This window comes from Puma concolor, chromosome B4, assembly GCF_028749965.1.
Source record: "Puma concolor isolate L17-30 chromosome B4, mPumCon1.1.hap2, whole genome shotgun sequence".
Taxonomy (NCBI): Eukaryota; Metazoa; Chordata; class Mammalia; order Carnivora; family Felidae; genus Puma; species Puma concolor.
The window spans coordinates 46,386,172-46,409,099 of record NC_141673.1 but is presented as its reverse complement, the minus strand read 5'-3'; the positions used below and the strand labels follow the sequence as shown (position 1 = coordinate 46,409,099).

The window sequence follows — 22,928 nt, the reverse complement described above, 5'->3', positions numbered from 1 at the left end:
TTGGCTGATTCCGCTTTCCCGTCGCTTTCCACCCTGCTGAGTTGTGGTGTGAAGTGACCGCCGACTAGGAACCGGCACTCTGCGGGGGTGGGCTTTGCTTTTCCAGTGAAGTGTTAACCTCGCCCGCGGGAGTTTCAGCTCTCCACCTGCCGAAGTTTCCGGAAATAGTTTCAGGTTTTTTTTTTTTTTACGGTGGGTGGGAGACGTTCGCATTTATGGTTGCCTCTACATGAGTTTTTTGATGGCAACTTAAATGACTGATTTTTTTTTATTAGAAACACTGTATATTTTCTCCCTCGGGGGCTCGTTCATATCCTTACTTTCCATGACAGATCTTAACGACAATATATGCAAAAAATATATAAAGATGATCACTAATATAGTTATATTGAGCCTGATCATTTGCATTTCTTTAGCTTTCTGGATTATGTCTATGACTGCAAGCACCTATTATGGTAAGTATGAATGTTCTAAGTTGTTTTTCTATAATCTAATTGGTGGAATTGAAAATAGTCTCATTAATGAAATCCAAAACTCCTGTCCTCTGAGTAGTTATGAACTGTTGTGTTTACTTAACTCCCATGGTCCGAATTTACAAACATTAAAATGTAATCACTGCCTTGAACATTTTAGAAACTTTAATAAACACAGCTTGTGGATAATACTAGTTAAACCTATTTCAAAATGTTTTTATGTTGTATGTAGTTATTACATCTATCTTGAGAAATAAATGAAATGAAACATGGTTTTGTAAAACAATTGCAGTGATTTTTTAATAAGAATATTTGTAACTATCAGTTTCTCGTATCCTGTAAAAAATCACAGTAAAAATGAAAGGTGGTATAATGTTTACATTTGGAGAGTTGGAGGATTTGTCTGCTGTTTTAGTCACTTCAGAAGAACAGATTCCTTTTAAAGTCTGAAACCACATTGTGTACTCTGGACTCAAATCTTGATAGTTTTGACGCCTCCTAAGAGCATACGTATGCCTTTACACAAATTCCTTGGTACCCCTATAAAAATGGAATATTGTTCAGCTGAAAGGAAAAGTGAAAAGTAGAGTGATAAAGCGATTGCCATCTCAGAACTTACCCTCTGCAGACATGTGAATAATTGAATGGGTATTCTTCAAGGTTCAGAAGCTTTCAGAGTTGGTTCATAATGACTCACAGTAGGGGATGAGGGTTTAGGGAGGAGAGGTATGGGAGAAGATTCTGGTTTGCGCTAGTATTAACTATTGCTTGAACTCAATGGAATAAACCAGGATCTGGAAACCCAAGTGTCCCTCTGGGGCCAGGAACATGATCATTGCATCTTAAACACATGGGAATAGTTTTCATTTTCAGAAATAGAATTTTTTGGTTGAACATTTGGCCCTCTTTGTCTTCCATTTTCCCATTTTTGATAGAAACATGGGCTCAGGCAATAGTTCACATTTTTCCTTACGGTAATCACTCAGTCTTGTGTGTAAGAGTCTGTCAGGAATGGTGGGGACTTTAAAGGGGAAAACAATGGCCTGTATAAGGGAGGAGGCCTCTCTCCACTGCAGTCAATTCTGCCACGTGAGCCTGAACTTCCACATTTTACAACAGAAGCCAAGGTTCTGGATTTTTACACTGAAATATCCTAATCTTAAATATTAACTTCCAATTGTTTGAAAACATTATGTTAGCCAAACAAAATACCTGTGAGCTGGATGCAACCTTTGGAAAACTCAGTTGCTAATTGTTGAATTGAGGTGTGTAGCTTGTGAGAATGTTACTTTAAAACACACACACACAAACAAAAAAAAAAAACCTCTCTACAAGGCAGAAAGTGAAATAATTGGATCCTGTTAATAGTTTGCTTTATGCAGTTCTTGAGATTTAATACGTGCCTCCTTTCCAAAACAATGGTGAACTGTAGAGAATCATTTCAAATCTCCACATATGTATGAAATATCAAAACTTGGACAGGACTTATTTGGTCATTCCCCAGTAGGATTGTCTCTCTGGAAATATAAAAGTCTCAACATATTTTACTTTGGTGACTTCATCTCTGTTTCCCTACTTATGCCAGTATTTTAATCCAGAATGCAGTTAATCAGAGTTTACAGCCAGGACTAACATGTGCAGGCTTCACACAATTTGTGCTCTATCTTTATAATTTTTAGGTAATTTACAGCCTATTTCTCCTTGGCGTTGGCTGTTTTCCGTTGTCGTTCCTGTTTTGATTGTCTCTAATGGCTTTAAGAAGAAAAGTCTAGACCACAGTGGGGCTTTAGGAGGTATGTTTTTCTTTTGAATGTTAACTATTTAATAAGTGCTTGCTAATATAATTTAAAACCGTGTTTTCTAAATTCCAAATATATGAGACGACAGTCACAATGTTATGTATTTTAGACAATGATAAAGTGATTTATTGCTCAGCATTCCTATTCTGTCAAAATTGCAGATACTAACATACTCAGTGTAATGTACAAATTTATCTTTGTAATTGATGTCAAGTAGATTAATAGGATAGATTTTTTTTTTTTTTAGTTTCTTAATTATTCTGCTCTTTTAGTTGTATTAAATTATCTGCTGGCAGAAATGCTGGAGAACTCCTAGGAGTAAAGTAGAGGAACTGGTGGAAAGAATTGTTCTTGGAAATCGCTATTAGTAGCCTCAAGCAGAGCAGTACAAATTAAGTATCCTAGATATGTTTTTCAGAACTGAGTTAGGGATAGGCCATTTATCTGTTCTTTTAGCACATATTTATTGAGCACTTACTATATGCCACTCTTCTAGAAACTGAAGATGTGACCGTGAACAAGGACAAGGTTTCAAGTTCTTGTGGAACTTTTATTCTTTAGAAGAGATAACAAACAAAATACATTAAACTTTTTATATAATAAAGTTTGTGAGAAAAACTGAGATAATAAAGAGTGTATGTTGGGGGATGCAGGCATTCTTTTGTAGATAGGGTCAGGCATAACCCATTTCTCTAAGGAGGTAGTTGTGAACCGAGACTTGAAGAAGCCAGCAATGAGAAAGTCTGAGAGAAGCAGGTTCCAGGCTGACAGAATCACATGGGAAAAGACCCCGACGTATACCCTGGCTTATTTGGTGTGAGCATAAAGTTCATTTGACTGGAAAATAGTGAAAAAAGGAAAATGGTGAGAGATAAAATTGAAGAAATAGGCAAGGGCCAGGTAATTAAGGGGGCTTGTGGGACACAGTGAAGATTTTATTTCAAACTAGGTGGAGCCTCACCTGCCTCAGATCAGTGGGGTGACATGGTCTGATATGACATTGAGACTTTCATTCCTGGCAGTGTTTTAAATCCTAAGACATGAGAATCCCCCTCAACTGGCAGGTCTTGAAGCCACCTATCTAACCTGCAAAATATTGCTCATTAGCCTAACTTAGCACTGTAAACACACTCTGCTGCCACTGTATTCACATAGAGCAGATGTTTCTCAAAGTTTTATAAACTTGAGCAGACCTTCATGGAAGCAATATAACATGATGGGTAAAAGAACAAGTGCTAGAATCAGGCAGGATGGATTTGAATGATAGTTACAGCAGGTGCCTGGGTGGCTCAGTCAGTTAAGCATCTGACTTCGGCTCAGGTCATGATTTCATGGTTCGTGAGTTCAGGTCCCCTGTCCAGCTCTGCACTGACAGCATGGAGCCTGCTTGGGATACTCTGTCTCCCTCTCTATCTGCCCCTTCCCTGCTCACATGTTTGCTCTCTTTCAAAAATAAACATTTTTTTAAGTTAAAAAAATAAAAATAAATGAATATTAGTTATGGCTTTGGGAGAGTCACTTAACCTCCCTATGCCTTAGTTTCCTCTTCAGTGAAATGGGATTTTTAATATCCAACCTAAAGAACTACCATGAAGTTAATATAGCTTAAACTTCATGGCATCTTCACTTGCAGTGGTACCTTCTAAGGCCTTGGGAAGAACCCTAGCAGTTTATGCTCATGGTCCTATGGTTTTGTAAATTTTACAAAGGTAAGAGCTATGCTTGTGTGTGTATGTGTGTGTATATATGTGTGTGTGTGTATATATATATATATATATATATATATTTTTTTTTAATTTATAAGCACCAGGCCCTATAAATCCTTGATCTACCTCTGATTTCATTCTTACGGGTTGCAGTAAGAATTAAATCAGGTAATCACAATAAAGTTCCTAGCTCAGTGCATAGACATAGCCAGCATTTATTGGCTGCTTATTTTCAGGCAGTTCTTCAGAATCATGCTAAGTCTCTTCCTTTATGATTGAGAAACATTGTTCAAGGACTTTTTTCCCTTCCATGAGGGTAGTTGAGAATTACAGTTAACAGACCATATTGACATATATTTTGTCTTGCCATATAATCAGTATTAGGAATGGTTATGTTTTATCTGTTTAGCAAATGCTTATGTTGCGTATACTGTGTACCAGGCACTGCTGTTAGCACTTTGGAAGTATTAACTCACTTAAAGTGAATAATTTGGTCTCCGTTTGAATATAACACAGACTTATGCTTTGTTAAAAATGTCCTTTTTCAAGTAGTCTTGCCTTGATTATTATCATTCTTGACATATAGAAAGGGCAAGTCGTTCCTGAAATTCTGTCTTCCCTGGTTTCCATGTTGTATATTGCCCTGCTTTTCCTTTTCCGATCTCTACTTTTGTTTCTTTCCTGCTACCATTTGCTTTCCTGCCTTCTAGTCCTTGGGCCTCTATTCCTCTCCTGCCTAGCTTGATTTAGAATTAGAAGATACGTATTTGAATTCTGAGACTTCCACTTGCTATCTCAGTGAAGTTTGCTGTCACATACTATGAGTCTGGAGTTCTCTCTTGTCCAGCAAGAGAACGGATGCAGAATTGAATACAAGAGAGGCTTGTGTCCAGGAAGAGACAAAAGCCCCAAATAGGGGTTTCGTCTCCGCATTTATTGAGCTTACAAGATATTACCCATGTGGGTGAACATGAAGAAAACAAGATCTTACGCAGGTGAACGTGGAGAAAACAATCAGTAATCATTAAGTTGTGTGCGTAAGAAGCAAAGGGTGTGGGGGCAAGTGGAGTTTGTGATCAAAGTACAATAGTTTATTGGCGTCAGATGGAAGTATTTGTGATCCCATTACAGTATCTTGCTAGCTAACATTGGGCACTTTTGCTTTCCACCCTAAGCTTTTTCTAACCCATTTATGTAAGTAGAACCTATTTCCCCACATTTTACCACATTGCCTAACAATTTGGAGTCTCAGTTTCTTCATCCCTTATGAAATAGTTCCTTAGGGCTTATTGGTGAGGTTCAGACAAGATAATGTATGGGACAATATGTCTGTTTAAGCTATAGAGCGTTAGGGGTGCCTGGGTGGCTCAGTCAGTTAAGCGTCTGACTTCGGCTCAGGTCATGATCTCACAGTTCATGGGTTCAAGCCCTGCATTGGGCTCTGGGCTGACAGCTCAGAGCCTGGAGCCTGCTTTGGATTCTGCATCTCCTTCTTTCTCTGCTCTTCCCCCATTCATGTTCTGTCTCTCTCTCTCTCTCTCTCAAAAATAAAAAGTTAAAAAAAATTTTTAAAAAGCTATAGAGCATTATATAAACATTTACTGTTAGTGATTTATTGTGTGCTTTCGATATTGTAAACTCCCAGAAGACAGGAGTGGATCTTATGCTTCTGTGTCCCATGCTTCTTTGAATAGTGTTACAGCATAACAGGTACTTAGGAAATATATGATTGATTCTTTTTAATGTTTTTTTTTTATTTATTTATTGGAGGGGAGAAAGGAGAGGGAGGGGATTGGGAGAATCCCAAGCAAGCTGTGTGTGTCAGCACGGAGCCCAATGTGCAGCTTGAACTCAGGAACTGTGAGATCATGACCTGAGCTGAAATCAAGAGGACGCTCAACCGACCAAGCCAGCCAGTCACCCCTGTACATTGATTTTAAAACCTCTGTTCTTTTTTCTAATCATTTCATTCCATGAATATTGGTGTCTTTTGTTTGGAGCTTTTTTTTTTCCCTTAAGAACAAAAAAAAAATTGTAATGCTAGTTCAAATTATATAGGACTTGGGAATACCATCCTGGAGTATGACTATAAATTACTTAAACCATCAGTGTTGTCATTTGCCTATCTGTAAAGTGAGAAGAAATTATATTATCTACAGCATTGATCTGTGAGAAGCCATCCATGTACAAAGGTTAGCACAGTACCTGGCACACACATTAAGTATTTTATAGATGTTAGTTACCATTATTGTCTTCCTTCCACTACTGTTCACAGTCATAGGAATTTTACTAAGGTTGTCCATATCATGCCTTTAGTGTGCTTGGGATCGAGAAGAGTTTCAGAACTTCCTCAGGATATGGGTGTTAAGAGCCCCCCATGACACAGGAACACATACCTTGGTGATGATGGAAGAGAGGAGGGGTTGAGGCAGTGCTTAAGGTGAACACTGAAGTGGAGGCCTCTGATCTCTTTGAGAGAGATTATTTCTAGAATAAGGAGGATCACATGAGGGAATATATGGGAAAGTGATTATAAAGCACTGGGAAGCACTGTGTAAATGATTTACTCTAAGGAAGTATTACTAGTCATTGTATTCCTTTGAGCTCAGAATGGACAATCCGTCATCAGTTTTTTGACTTGACAATTTTAAATTTGATTTCACCTACCAAGACTATTAGGCATAATGGTTTACTCTTTTTTCTCCATTCATTCATTCATTCATTCATTCATTCAACAAATATGTAGTTAAGGTTCCCTGTATGCCAGGCACTGTCCTGGACACTTAGGATTTAGTAGTAAACAAAATGGATAAAAATCCCACTGTCACTCCTGAAACCAATATTATACTATATGTTAAATAACTAGAATTTATTTTTTTTTAAGGTTCTTTATTTCTTTTGAGAGAGAGAGGAAGAGAGAGAATCCCAAGCAGGCTCCTTGCTGTCAGCATGGAGCCTGACACGGGGCTCAATCCTATGAACTGCAAGATCATGATTTGAGCCGAAATCAAGAGTTGGATGCTTAACTAAGACCCCAGGCACCCCAACTAACTATAATTTAAATGAAAACCTAAAAAAAATACCACTGTTAGAGAACTTACAGTTTTAGGGAACAGAGATAAATAAGATGGGCTTGAGGCATTTACTATTAAATTTTTTTAATGTTTTATTTATTTTTGAGAGAGAGAGAGAGAGAGAGAGAGAGAACAGGGGAGGGGCAGAGATTGAGGGAGACACAGAATCCAAAGCAGGCTCCAGCCTCTGAGCTGTCAGCACAGAACCTGATGTGGGGCTCAAACTCACAAACTGTGAGATCATGACCTGAGCTGAAGTCGGACGCTTAACCAACTGAGCCACCCAGGCACCCCAGGTTTGAGGCATTTAATCCCCAGAAATATATATTGTAAATGTAATGGAAATGCACACAAATGGAGTATTGTCTGGAAAGGCTAGTGGTTGTATTCCATGTGGTCTTACAGAGGGTGGCCTTACCTCTTTTGGGTCACCATGGTTCAGATCTGGTGATCGATCTTTCTGAAATAGAAGCCTCATTCTGTCAGGTACCCAGAGTTGATAAGACCTAAGAAAACCAGTTTATGTTGTTCATTGTCACAAGGGACTGGTATTAGCAATCAGTATACCACTTTTATTAATCTGATTAATATGGAACTAGTCAGGGTGCCTGGCTGGCTCAGTCAGTAGAACATGTGACTCTTGATCTCAGAGTCATGAGTTCAAGTCCCACATTGGGTGTGGAGCTTACTTTAAAAATAATAATAAAGTATGTCTTTAAAAATATATATGGAACTAGTTGATTGCAGACTGAATAAAAACATCACTGCTGAGGCATACCCAATTCTTGTAGTCAGGCCACTTGAGAAGTAAAATTATAACCAGAACTTTTCTTTGGTGAGTACTAGGTCTGAGAAACAGTCTATATGATGCCAGCAAGCCGAGTCTAAAGACCCAGAGGGGGGTCACACAGGACCAACCAAGAGAATCCCTGACTGTGCGCAGGGTAGAAATCAAATGTGAGTCAGCATGAAATGAAAATGAAGTTTATGGAAGATATAGAGAGAGTCCAAATACAGACAGAGTGGGAGACACAGAAAGGAAAGGAGAGAGAGTCCCATCTTTGTTTGGCATGTGGGGTTTTAATGAGGATTGTGGTCTCGTGTATGTGTTTTTTTAGGCATCCAGGAACCAGTTAGAACAAAGAAGAGGGTCCAGGTGTTATTTCTTGGAGCCAGGGGGCCTTGGTCAAGATGTCTAGCACCAGTGGTCTGAAATACATATATGCTGGCTTCCTCGGGTCATTCTTGCCTGGTCCTTCCTTAGAAGTTATCTATTCTAAAGAAATCATTAACTCCTTGTCCCTTACAAGGAGGATATACACTGTTTGCTTTATGAGGCATGTATAAAGTGGGGGTGCAGGTCCTAGCAAGAACAGAAGCAGGAAAAGGAACAGAAAGCAGATTTTTATGGAGTCCTTCAGTTTCCCTGTCTCCAGTATTGCAAATCCACCAGTCAAAGGGTCTCCCATCCCTTGTACGGAATTCAACAAGTCTGCCAACTTCTGGTTCTTTGGCCTTCATGTTCTTTATTTTGGGCTAATGAGCATTCTGTTGATTCCCACAGTCTTTCTATAGTAGATTACCTATGATAGAATTGATTATATTTGAGTTGATTAAATTATAAAATTCTAGTCCTGCCTTTCCCTTTTCTGCCTCTCAGGGTTATTATACCCAGGTCATCATGGTTGAAATTTAGGGTGTAACTCTACTCCTGCTATCAGTGACATTTGTAGACAGTGTTGTTTTTCTTCCCCCTATGGCTCTGTTAAGTGCAGAATTTACCTGTTTAAAACTCAGAAGGCAGCCATAATTCTTGAATCTTGAAGTGCTTTGAGAGCACCCTTTTGTTTTTCATATCAGTTTTTATTACTGACAATTAGAGATTCCAGAGGTGGTTCCAGGAGATGGACTCTAGAACTGGAAACTGCAGTTACTAATTTAAGAGTTCAGACATAGCTAGCAGTTGCAAAAAATTCCAAGATATTTTTAGACTACATGAAAGAAATCATTCTTTCAAAGTACATTGCCTTTGATTTATTTCCTCATTCTGAACCTGTCATCCATATGAACATTGATCACTTCCTGTGGTATTTTAAGGTGGTTGAAGTAAAAAGGATGTAGATGACTGGTAGCATTTCAGTATAGGTTGTTTTAGGGCCCTCCTACTCTGGGTTTGTTTACAAACAGTGGAACGAATTGTTAATAGTGACTATAGAGAAGGGATGGGAGTGTGGGGGTGTACAGAGACATTTTCACATTTACTATGTATACTTCCATATTTTTGGCTTTCTCCTCCAATAGTTATGTACTACTTTTGTAATACTGTAAAATCAATTGAAAAAAACTTCAAGGTTGAATAGGTTTTTCCACTGCAGCTGCTTTTATTGCCAGTGATACTAGTTAACATTTATTAAAGGCCTTCTACATCTGGGTAATATAATAAGTATATTATAAAAATTATTTAACTTTTCACAGCAAGCCAACAAGGTAGGAATTGCTGTTATTATTTTACCAATGAAAAGTTGAGGCTTACAGTTGGGAAACATTTAGTTATTCAGAGGTAAATGGAGGAGCCAAAGTTTGAACTCCAGACTGTTCAACTCCAGAGCTAAAGTACTTTGTTAGTACTTTATACAGCATTACCCTACTTCTTGCCCTTTATTTATTTTTTTAAGTTTATTTATTTTGAGAGAGAAAGAGAGAAAGAAAGTGGGAGAGGGGCAGAGAGGGAGAGAGAGAATCCCATGCAGGCTCTACACTGGCAGCCCAACTTGGGGCTCACACCCCCAAACCATGAGCTCATGACCTGAGCCAAAAATAAGAGTCAGACACTCAACCGACTGAGCCACCCAGGCGCCCCCTACTTCTTACACTTTAAATTAGAATGCACTAAAGTTGGAGTGCCTGGGTGACTCAGTCCGTTAAGCATCTGACTCTTGATATCATCTTAGGTCTTCATCTCAGGGTCGTGGAGCCTACTTAAAGTACTAAGCATGATAAACTTGAGTAAAATGCCAATATTTGAGTATCTCTGGAGTGATCAATCAATAAATGTCTCACTAGTTGCAGTATCTGAATGTTGAGCTAATCAGAGTTTCTACAAAAATAAAAACCTGGTCCCCTGTTCTGTTATTTAAGAAGATACTATTTCATACTCATTTATTAAATAAATATTAATACCTGCTTAATATCTTTTCTATTAATAGTTTTGTTTAATGTGTTAACAAAAATCTTTATATGACAACACTGAATATATTTATCTTAAAAGTTACAGAGAATGGAAATTGTTTTTTGGGGGGTTTTTTGTTTGTTTAAATTTTAACTAGGCCTCACATTCAACATGGGGCTTGAACTCATGACTCTGAAACTAAGAGTCACATGCTCTTAATGCTGACTGAGCCATCCACGTGCCCTGAGAATGGAAATTGTTAACAATAAAGTTAGACAGGGATGGAAGAATTTGTACTTAGAAATACAAGCAAGCAGTCTGGACAGGGCCACACAAGATAACAGTGCCTTGGTGTGATGATCACATTCTAGGAAACTGGTCCCCAACCCTGCAGGGCCAGCAGGTGGATTTTTTTCACACACTGACTCTAAACTGGAAACTTAGGCTTAAAGCAGCCAAGCTCGTGAGAGACTAATTAAGAGTAAATGTAAATTTTTTGGGTGCCACTGACCCGAGTGTTCAAAGGCAGAATTAGGACACTCTCTCCCTGAAAGGAGAACTATAAAAATTATTATAAAAGGGGTGCCTGGGTGGCTCAGTTAGTTAAGCATCCACTCTTGATTTGGCTCAGGTCATGATCTCACAATTTGCGAGATCAAGCCCCACTGGGCTCTGCACTGACAGCATGGAGCTTCCTTGGAACTCTCTCTTTTCCTCTCTCTCTGCACCCCTACCCCAAAATAAACATTTTTTAAAAACCCAATAAAAAATTATTATAAAAAATATGATTATAGGGGCACCTGGCTGGCTTCGTCAGAGCATCGTCATGAGTTTGAGCCCCACATTGGGTGCAGAGATTAATAAATAAAACTTTTTTTAAAATGTGCTTTTAAGTTGAGAAGGACTTAGAGAATAGAGAATGCTACTTTTATATAAAGAAGAAGGGAGGTACCTGGGTGGCTCAGTCAGTAAGCTACTGACTCTTGGTTTCTGCTCAGGTCATGATCTTGTGGTTCGTGAGTTCAAGCCCCACATCGGGCTCTGCCAGTGTAAAGCTTGCTTGGGATCTCTCTTTCCCTCTCTCCCTGCCCTCCCCTGCTCACTCTCTGTCTCTCTCGAAATAAATAAACTTTAAAAATTAAAAAAAAAGGGAAAATAAAACATGAATATATATATATATATATATATATATATATATATATATATATGTATCTTTCGAAAAAGAAATGCAGGAATGATAAGCTAGAAAATAATGAAGTTTGTTATCTACAAAGAATGGAGGGAGAGCAAAATATAGTCAGAGGGGCAAAGGGACCTGGGAGGAAGTGACCCTTCTCTGAATATACTTTTTTGTGTAAGTTTGACTTTTGAAATCATGCTAGTATTCTACATATTTTAAGTAATAAAATTAGAAAGGATGGAAAAGGGGAAATCTACAACTGAAAGCAAACTAAAACAAATGAACCCAATTGTATTTTAAATTAATACTATAAGCACACTGGAGGGAAAAAGAGAAAACATAGTATTTAACTATATTCCTTCAGTCTTGGGTTAAGGGAAGAAGAGAATTGCAAACAAATCCTGAACTATTTTTGGCGTGGTTTGTTTTTGTTGTAGTAAGAGTGAAGTAATTCTACAAATTTTAGATGTGATAGGGGATTGAGAAAATGAGTGAAATTGTCATTGTTGTTTTAAACTGGGGGGTTCTTACCAAAGAAGGAGGCATACAAATGTGGAAGGAGGAGAGGCAAGAGAATCTGGAGATGGATTGTAATGGGAGCTCTTGGTATGATCTTGTGATTTCTAAAATACATGTATGTGTGTCTATGTGTAGATGTGCACATGTATGTGCATGTGTGTATATTTGTATGTTCATGTGTATGCATGTATTTATTTGTCCTGTCCACAAAAAAGTAAATATACCCCAGTAGCAATGAGCACACTGTGAGATTGGCCACTGAAATGAACCAAAGCTCCTCAGAGAAATGACTGGTTCCAGGGCTGGGGAAAACTAGGTTTGGGAAGAACCTGAAGGATCTTCTTATGCCAGAAAGAAAGGAAATACTAAAAGAAGAAGAAGAAGAAGAAGAAGAAGAAGAAGAAGAAGAAGAAGAAGAAGAAGAAGAAATTTTTTTCAGTCCTTTTACTTTCAACCCCTTTGTGTCTTTAAAGTGCATTCTTTGTAGACAGCATTGGACTATGTATTTTTATTTCACATAGACAGTCTACGTTTTTTGATTAGAGTGTTTCATCCCCTTACGCATACTTGGGTTTTTTTGGAAGATTTTTTTTTTTTGTAAGTAATCTCTACACCCAGTGGGGGGCTCAAATTTACAACCCTGAGATCAAGAGTGCTCTACCAATTGAGCCAGCCAGGCGCCCCTAGCCCCTTACATTTAAAGTAATTAAGGAGAAACTTGTTTCTGTCATTTTGCTATTTGTTTCTATATGCCTTTCAGTTTTTTTGTTCCTCATTTTTTGTATCACTATCTTCTTTTGTGTTTAATTTTTTGTAGTAGAATGTTTGAATTCCTTTCTCATTTCCTTTTGTGTATATTTTATAACTATTTTCTTTATGGTTACCACAAGAATTACATTTAACATCCTGGAGTTACGACATTTTCATTTAAATTTTTGCCAGCATAACATCAATAACCTACAAACTTTTAATTTCTCCTTTGCTTTTGAAAAATAGTTTGGCTAGATTTAAGCCTCTTGTTTGACAGGTTTTTTCTTTTTTTTTCTTTCCTTTTCACACTTTGAGTATATCAGCCCTGTGCTTTCTAGCCTTCTGGCCTCCAAAATTTCTGATAAGAAATCTGTTGATAATCTTACTGAGGATCACTCGTATGTGATGAGTTGCTTACCTTTTTCTGCTTTCAAGACTGTCTTTGTCTTTGAACAGTTTGATTATAATGTGTCTCAGTGTGGCTCTCTGAATTCATTCTACTTGGAGTTTGGTAAGCTGCTTTCTTGCATGTTTATACGTGTGTCTTTCATCAAACTTGGTAAGTTTAATAAAAAAACAAAACTTGGGAAGGTTTCAGCTGTTATTTCTTCAAAGAATTTCTCTATCCCTTGTCCTCTTTTCTTCTTCTGGGATTCCCACGTGTGTGTCGTTCCACTTGTCCCTTAGGCTTTGTTCACTTTTCTTCAGTCTTTTTTTTCTGTTCTTCAGACTGGATAATTTCCTTTGCCTGCCTTCAAGTTCATTGATTTCTTTATTCTGCTGGCTCAAATGTGCCTTTGAATCTTTAGTGAATTGTTTTCAGCTCCAATATTTCCTTTTGTTTTTTCTCTAGATTTCTGTCCTGTTTATTACCATTTCCATATCCCATATTGTTTTCTTGACTTTCTTCATGTCTTCTTTTCATTCTTTGAGCATCCTTAAGACTGTTGTTTTGAGGTCTTTGCTTAGTAGGTCCACCATCTGGCCCTTCCAGTGACAGTCTCCATTGATTTTTTTTTTCCCCTGTGAATGGGCCATACTTTCCTGTTTCTTTGTATGCCTTGTGATATTTTTCTTGAAAACTAGACATTTAAATCTAATAAGATGGTAACTCTGGAAATCAGAATTTCCCCTGTCCCCAAGGTTTGCTCTTTTTTGTTTTTGTTTTGTCTTGTTTTTGATTGTTGCAGGCTGTCTCTATGCCAGAGATCACCCTAAGGTGTAAACTTAAGGTCTTCCCAGTCTTTTCTGAGCCTATACCTTTCTCTGGGTATGCACTGTGACTTTCTAATTTTTCCCGTAAATTCAGTTTCTTTCGAATGTCCTAGTCTTTAAAGTATGGCTCTCCAAATGAGGAAAACCAGAAATGAAGGGAGGCTGGAATCAACCCTTTAAATCCTTTGGAAGTTCCTTTAGCAAGAAAGGGCTTGCAACAGTAAGGGGTGGAGTGCAACAATGGCTGCCATCCTCTGTGTCTATATCTGCACTATCAGAAGCAGCAGTCATTGATCAGAGTACAAATCCTCATATTTGAAAGACCAGTCCAGGGGCCCTTGGGCGGCTTAATCAGTTAAGTGTCTGACTTCAGCTCAGGTCATGATTTCATGGTTGGAGTATTAGAGCTCTGCATCAGGCTCTGTGCTGACAGCTCTGAGCCCTGGAGCCTGCTTCAGATTCTATCTCCCTCTCTCTCTCTCCCCTGCTCACGTTTTCTCTCTCTCTCTCTCTCTCTCTCTCTCTCAAAAATAAACATTAAAAAATTTTTAAAGAAAGACAAGTCCTTATTGTCCGCCCTGGCTTTCATAACCTGTGTGCAGACTGCTCCTGCAATTCCTGTACTTCCTGCCATGGGGCTGGGAGTGGTGATGGGAAACTGACCAAAATTACTACAGTTTCCCTTCCAAGCCTTCCTTTGAAAGTTACAAGCCTTCAGTAGACTCCAGAGTTCCAAAAAAGTTTTGTCAGACAGATTCTGCCTGTGCAATTGTTGTCTAGGTGGGAAGACAGATTCTTAATGCTTCCTACTCCTCCCATCTTTCCAGAATCCTCTGTCTCATTCATTTTTGTAGAATTTACTAAGCATTGTGGTAATAGGAACTAGGGTACTTTGCTATCTCAGCCACCAAGTTTTGCTACTAAGAACAATTTCTTTTTTATTTTTATTTTATTATATAGAGCACACACACATGGGGAAGAGGGACAGAGGGAGAGAGAGAGAAAGAATCTTAAGCTGGCTCCACGCTCAGCATGGAGCCCAGTGCAGGACTTGATCCCACAACTCTGGGATCATGACCTGAGCCAAAATCAAGAGTTAGTCACTCAACTGACTAAGCCACCCAGGCATCTCTCATAAGAACATTTATTTTCAAATTTTCTAACAAAGGCCTTTAAGGATTATCTGAGTAATTTAAGAAGCTAATTCCAGCAGATGTGCATTTTCTTTATAGAATTATTGAGAGACAGGCTTTATAATTTCTCAGTTTAGTAACCTACAACAAGTTAAGTCTCAAGCATGTTTGACTGATTTAGCAGTTGATTTCAGTGGCCTCTTTACATATTGCTATAATATCAAGAGTACATCTTTCCTTCTTTCTGTTTTTTTTCTTTTCTGTTTCATTTAATGTAAGCTTCCCTCTTTTTTGCTCTCCTGATAAGCCTTCCTTGAAATTGGTCATTCATGGAAAAATGCAAGATGTTCCCTTTCTTCTTTGCCCAAATAAAAGAAACAAAGAAAAAGTTGAAAAATCTAAAATCACATTCACAGAAAATACTCCATTTTTAATTTCACATAAAATCCAGGACTGTTTTCATAGATTTACATAAGAAAACATAGCTAAGAAACACTATCTATATCTTTTCCCATAGTTTATGAGACTCAAGAAGAGAGCATGTAGAACTTTTTTGAAAAGCCAAAAAGCTAGCCTTTAAGTAGAAAAAAAGATCTAGACTATAGGGGGAAATGTAAAAATTAGAAGCCTGAAAGATGCCACAGTTTAACCTCTCTGCAGAGATCCACAGTTAACTTTGAAATTTTCCAAACTAGCTGTCTATCCAAATGTTGTATATAACATATATAATATGTATTGCTTAATAGTGAATCACTGCTATTGTGTTCTGTAATTTGATTATAAAATAAAATGTCTACAGTAATACATTCATATATTGATAGTTTGAAAGGAGGTCAAAATATGGTTTAAAAAAAAAATCTCTCAATTTAATGAAACCAACATTTAGTTTACTACTTGGTAATATCTGAACTGGTAAAAGTGAAGATGTATTAGAAATGTACATTTCAGGTTTAATGTGAAAAAGAACTGAAAAAAATCCATTCCTTTTTTCACAGCATTAATGTATGGACTAAATATAATTCTGTGTATGTATATGTTTCTTTCAGGACTTGTGGTTGGATTTATCCTAACCATTGCAAATTACAGCTTTTTTACCTCTTTGCTGATGTTTTTCCTTTCTTCTTCAAAACTCACTAAATGGAAGGGAGAAATAAAGAAGCGTCTAGATTCAGAATACAAAGAAGGTAAAATGAATTATGTTTGATATCACTCAAAATAGTAACCTTTATTTCATCCTAACATACTATAAGCTTACAGTAAGAACATGTTTAGATTGTTGAAACAGATAAATTTTAGATGAGAATAACTTAAGTAGTAGCCTAATTTAGTTTATCATTACTTCACCATAATAGTAAGAGCGAATTTTAGAAGCATTAGAATCTATCATTAATTATTCTAAAATAATATAGAATATAGAAAAAGGTACTATCCAATTTTAGTCATTTTTAAAATTGTAGTCATTTTTCTTTTCTTAAACATTAAAATAAATTCCTGTAACTGCATGATTGCCCTTCTGAGGAGAAAACATTTCTTGTCCTTTTTATGTACTTGTTTGTTTGTAGGCGGGCAGAGGAATTGGATTCAGGTATTCTGTAATGGAGCTGTGCCTACAGAGCTGGCCCTGCTGTATATGATAGAAAATGGCCCTGGGGAAATCCCAATAGATTTTTCCAAGCAGTACACTGCTTCCTGGATGTGTTTGTCTCTCTTGGCTGCACTGGCCTGCTCTGCTGGAGACACGTGGGCTTCAGAAGTTGGCACCGTTCTGAGTAAAAGCCCGCCAAGGCTAATAACAACCTGGGAAAAAGTTCCAGTTGGTGAGTCTATATTTAAATTTCTTCAAAAAAACAAAGTGAACAAAAAAAACCCGATTGATTGTGTTTCTTACCTAGGAGGCTTTTAAGAATTTTGGTTATTCCCTTAATTGGAAAACTACTGGGGCACCTGGGTGGCGCAGTCGGTTGAGCGTCCGACTTCAGCCAGGTCACGATCTCGCGGTCCGTGAGTTCGAGCCCCGCGTCAGGCTCTGGGCTGATGGCTCGGAGCCTGGAGCCTGTTTCCGATTCTGTGTCTCCCTCTCTCTCTGCCCCTCCCCCGTTCATGCTCTGTCTCTCTCTGTCCCAAAAATAAATAAACGTTGAAAAAAAAATTTTTTTTTTAAATAAATAAATAAAAAATAAAAAAAATAAAAGTATCATTAAAAAAAAAAAAAAAACTACTGTAGGCTGTTAAATTGGTGATAATAATATTTGCAGGAAATGTTAGCAAGTCCTAGATAAATAATACAGGAATGCAGAGACCTATCAGTAGGAGAGGAGAAAAGGAAAGGAATAGTAGAGTATTTCTTGAGGACCTGTTATGTGGTTAGTGCTTTACCACAGATCTCAGTTCTCTTACCATTATCATCATCATCTACTGCTACTACGACTACTACATTTTTGTCTCTGTTATCACCTGCCCTCCTCCTTCATGTTCTTCCCTTCTTTCTCCTCGTCTTTTACTCCTCTACTTTCTCCTCCTCTTCCTTTTCTTCCTCACCTCCTTTTTATCTCTTCCTCATTATCGTCATCCTTAATACTCTCAATATTCATGTGTATTGGTTCTTTAATTATTTTCATCTAACAAACAAGGAAATTAAGAGAAGTTAAGTAACTTCACTACAGTCACATAACTTGGAAGTGGCAGAAGGAAGATTGAAATCAGGCAGTCTGGCTCCATTGAACCATTCCCCCGCACTGCTTATAATGTCAGGAGTCAATGTGCAGAAAAGACTTCTTTTTAAGTAGGCTATGAGCTTTGGATTGTATGAAAGAGAACCCTTTCTTTTAGTCTTAGTAAGATAGGTACTACAATTTTTTGTTTTCCTTGATTTTATGTGTTTGTTGATTTTTAACCAGATTATTTTTATCTATGTTTCTTCTTCAGGGACCAATGGAGGGGTCACAGTGGTGGGCCTTGCCTCCAGTCTCCTTGGTGGTACCTTTGTGGGCATCACGTACTTCCTCACACAGTTGGTTTTTGTTAATGATTTGGACATTTCTGCTCCCCAGTGGCCTATTATTGCATTTGGGGGTCTGGCTGGATTACTAGGATCAGTTGTAGACTCATACTTAGGAGCTACAATGCAATTTACTGGTAAGAGCATCACTTTATTATTGCAACTTATTAGTATATTAAATGGGAAAAAATATGGGGGGAGAAAACATGGAACAAATATGGGGGGAGAAAACATGAAAACAATCTCAAAGAGGAAATTGAGAGGCCAGGAATGATAGGACAGAGTCTTTTCCACAATTTTGATTTTAATTTTTGTGTGTGTTAAATTAATTGAAAGAGAATTAGTCCTACAGAACAATGAATAGAAGCTATGTGGGGAGGATATGATAGTGCAGGAAACAGATACTTTTGCTTATGGGACTTTATCTAATCCCAGGAAAGCAGAACATTTCGGATCAGATCATTTTAATGCCCACCCTCTATTTGTTTTACAAGTCTGTTTGAGAAAAAATTATTGTACTACTCTTACTCTGTACACATATGACCTACTTTTCTACTGTGACATAATGCTTTCTGTCCCCACTGAATTTTTAGCCCCACTCAAGATACATGGGAGAGTTGGTTTTCCCCACAATTTTCTGTGCTTTGCTTTTGAGGCTGTCCTGTCATGTCAGTATACTGACATATTCTGGTAGTTGTGTATTTCTTCCACACTCTGACGAACCATGTGTTTTCCTTTGACTCATACAGTGAAGAAGCTGGGAGTCTGGAGAAAGTTTCCCTGTGTACAGTCCTTCTATTTCTTTTCATGTGCCAAGATCATCTACTTGCCCTTATGCTTCGCTCCCCACCAATCAGAATGTTTGTTCTCTCAGATTTGTTAGTCTCATCTAGATACTAAGGAGGAAGCAGTCTGATTTTAGTTCAGGGTAAAGGTCAGTAACTACACACACACACACACACACACACACACACACACACAGACTCACCATCTCTCTGTCTCTCTCTCTCTCCCTCCCTCCCTCCTCCATCCCTATGTTTTTTTTGTTTGTTCTTGTTTTTTTTAAGAACCTAGGTTTTATTCTAAACTGGGTTCTAACTGGGGAAGTTTCTGATCATATTGAGTGGGTTGAAAAAATAAATGTGGACTGTGGGACAGATTAACTCGTTAATTCTTTGTGTGCCTCCTTTGTGCTGGCACCGTGCTGGGTCCTGGGTTTCCAGTGCCGAGGCCAAAGACATGATCCCTATTGGTCTTGCAGGCCTAGTCTTCTGGTTTCATGACATCTCTACTTTTAATGTTCTCCCTTCTACCTGTGAAGGAATTCCAGCAGTGTTGAGAGAACAGTATTAAGGTGTACTGAAAATCACATTTCAAAAAAGTCTATTGTAATCGAGGGTTCCATATCTCTCACCATTTAATTATCCACTGAAATCAACTTTTAAAAAATTTGTTTTAAATGTTTATCTTATTTCTGAGGGAGAGAGACACAGAGCATGAGCAGGGGAGGGGCAGAGACAGAGGGAGACAAAACATTCGAAGCAGGCTCCAGGGTCTGAGCTGTCAGCACAGAGCCCAACACAGGGCTCGAACTCACAAACTGTGAGATCATGATATGAGCCAAAGTAGGATGCTTAACCTACTGAGCCACCCAGGCGCGCCTCCACTGAAATCAATTTCAAGTGGCTGAGAATCTTTCAAAGATTATATTCTTTGGAAGGGAAGAGCTTATTTGTTTTAAATCAAGTCATTTGGATTTTCCACCTCACTTGCTTCTTTTCTACTCCAGGTTTAGATGAAAGCACTGGCATGGTGGTCAACAGCCCAGTGAATGAGGTGAAGTACATAGCAGGGAAACCGATTCTTGATAACAATGCAGTGAATCTGTTTTCTTCTGTCCTTATCGCCCTCTTGCTCCCAACTGCTGCTTGCCATTTTTGGCCCAGTGAGTGAATTTTATTTCATTTACAAAAGTTGAAACTGTGGTAAATTCAGCTAAATTTGCAATTCTGAGTTTCATTGTAAAAAGAATAATTACAATGGCAAAGAGGAAATATCAGCTCTTCCCATATTCCATTGTGATGAAATTCCACATTTTTCCTTTCGTAACTCCCTTGTAACAGCTAACATGTTTGTAGTGAAAGATAAGTATACACAGAACTTATTCATATTTTTCTCCTGCTGAGTAGAGCTTCTTGAGCAATGAAACTATGATATCCATATAGATTGCTATATACTGAACTGAAAATTCCTACGGAGTAAATAATAGATTTTGTTCTCGTTAAACCCGTATAGGGACTAAAAGTGTAATGCCACATGTAACAGTTACCCAAATTGTAGTTTGGGGTGGTTTAAACTGATGTGTGTATGTGGAATTCTGAATAAGTGTAATCCTGGACTCCATTACTTGCCATACACAATTGGGAAAAGTGTGGAGTTTGGTTCTTAGTGAGCTATGAGGCCTACTCCACATTTGTTCTCCCTTTCTCAGGGTTAGTAATGGGAAAAAAGTAAATGTCTTTTTCATATGACCATTAGAAAGCATACTTTTTTAAGTAAAAGCAAAGAAGATTTATATCTAAGATATGTGCACCTTCTATTTCAATTGATCTTTGAGAAGTTATCTTGTATTTAATATTTTTTAATGTATTTTCTAGTTTTCTTTGAAATTTGTATAAGAATTTGTTTTACTTAGGCATCCTGAACAATTAGAGTCACTGGGAAACTATTGTAACTGTTTTTTTATTTGCTACCTAGAATTCACTGGAAGATGCTATGATTTCTTCTTCTGTACTTAAGTTATGCTCTTCTGTACAATATAGACTCAAATGAATTCTACTTTTCAGTTTTGTTCTTCACTATGATTTACTGTGCACCAAAGGAGTTTAATATGGTATGGATTATTTTGCTCAAAGTATTTTAGTATATGTGCTGCTGAAGTGAGCATGTTGCTGAAAGTATTTAAAAATATTTCTCATGTGATTTCCATACATCCCTCCCCCTTCTTTTGCATTGAAATTGAAGAGAGATTCCTTGAATTAAGCCACTATTATTTTAGAGTGGATAAAGCTTAGAATTCTTTACTGGTGGGGCGCCTGGGTGGCTCATTTGGTTAAGTGACCAACTTTGGCTCATGACTGACTTTGGCTCAGGTCATGATCTCACTGTGAGTTCGAGCCCCAAGTCAGGCTCTGCCCTAACAATGCAGAGCTTGCTTCAGATTCTCTGTCTCCCTCTTGCCCTCTGCCCTCCCCCTTTCATGCTCTCTCTCTCTCTCTCTCTCTCTCTCTCTCTCTCTCTCATTCGCTCTCTCTCTGTCAAAAATAAACAGTAAAAAAAAAAAAAAGAATACTGGTGGCTCTACTACAGTGATAATTGAGAACTGTGTTGACTCAGGAAGAAAGAAAGAAAAAAAGAGAGAGAGAGAAAGAAGAGGAGGGGGGAAGGGGAGGGGGAAGGGGAAGCGGAGAGAAAAAACAACGCTGACATCCTTAATCCTTAAGCCAAGCAACACAGTGTGTCTCAAGCATCGGTTTTCACCTTTGGGTATAGAGTGTAATCACCTGAGGATCTTTAAAAAAAAAAAAAAAACCTTGTGTCTGGGCTTTGCTTCCAAGGATTCTGATTCATCTGTTCTGGGGTAGAGCCTCGGTGTTAGGACATTTTAGTGCTCTTGCTGTACATTAGAATCACATAGGGTGTTTTTTGTTTTTCTTAAATCTCTACACCCAATGTGGGGCTTGAATTTACAACCCTGGGATCAAGAGTCCCATGCTGTACCAACTGAGCCATCCAGGCATAGGGTGTGTTTTTTTTTGTTTTTGTTTTTTTTTAATTTTTTTTTCAACGTTTATTTATTTTTGGGACAGAGAGAGACAGAGCATGAACGGGCGAGGGGCAGAGAGAGAGGGAGACACAGAATCGGAAACAGGCTCCAGGCTCTGAGCCATCAGCCCAGAGCCCGACGCAGGGCTCGAACTCACGGACCGCAAGATCGTGACCTGGCTGAAGTCGGACGCTTAACCGACTGCGCCACCCAGGCGCCCCCAGGCATAGGGTGTTTTTAAAAATATTTGCCAAGACCCCTCCAGACAAATAAATCTGAGCATCTGAAGGTGAGGTTCATGCATAGGTTATTTTTAGAAAACTCTCTAGGAGATTCTAATGTTTAGACAGGTTGAGAACTACTAAATAAGAATGTCCTAAAGCACCATATATAAAAGAAGCTTCAAAAGAATGGGACTTTCCATTTTTATGCAGACAGCTGTTAGTAGCAGTGCTGTATGCTTTCTTTTTGCATTAATAGCTTCTGGTAATTATACTGTGTCTTATGGCCACATCACTTACCAAATCATTCCTGTGTCAGTTTTTGATGCAGCCTGTTTATTGTTTGAACAGCCTGTATCTGTTCCAACATGTCTTTTCTCTTTTCCTGGTGATTCATCCTCATGACATACAATGGAATATAAATATTTATTGCAACCATCTTTGGGTTTGGTAGAATCAACGTATCATTAATGGTGTAGGGAAATACTGCTTGACAAGCCTTTATTTGAAAACCTAGGTCTAGTTGTGTTTTGGAATCAAAATCTTCAGATTTTAGAAAACTAATGAAGTACATATATTTAACTTAAATTCCCCAAAAAAAGACTCTCGGGTGGTACCTATTCTCAAATACACTAATGTTTCTATGGTGAATGTATGAATAGTACCACTAAGTGTGATAACTGAACACTATAAAGAGAGCCTCAGATCAGGTCAGTTTTGTCACCAAATTTAGGAAGGAACTTTCTGTTTTCAGAGCTTTTTTTGGATATGAGAATTATAGATAAGGAATTGTGGCTCTTTTTGTCTTAGATGTGTTTTATTGTAACATCCTTCATAATTGGATATTTAACTAGTTCAACCTATT

At 38.0% G+C, this 22,928-nt stretch overlaps 1 protein-coding gene across 1 annotated transcript; it reads left to right on the top strand.

Annotated features, from left to right (window-relative positions):
* The first annotated feature begins 290 nt into the window (after positions 1 to 290).
* Positions 291 to 21,327, top strand: TMEM19 (transmembrane protein 19). The gene is made up of 6 exons (XM_025926968.2): positions 291 to 455; positions 2,153 to 2,266; positions 16,065 to 16,202; positions 16,581 to 16,835; positions 17,944 to 18,153; positions 19,806 to 21,327. The coding sequence occupies exons 1-6, from the start codon at positions 326 to 328 to the stop codon at positions 19,967 to 19,969; spliced, it is 1,011 nt and encodes a 336-aa protein (XP_025782753.1). The 5' UTR covers positions 291 to 325; the 3' UTR covers positions 19,970 to 21,327.
* The last annotated feature ends 1,601 nt before the right edge of the window (positions 21,328 to 22,928 follow it).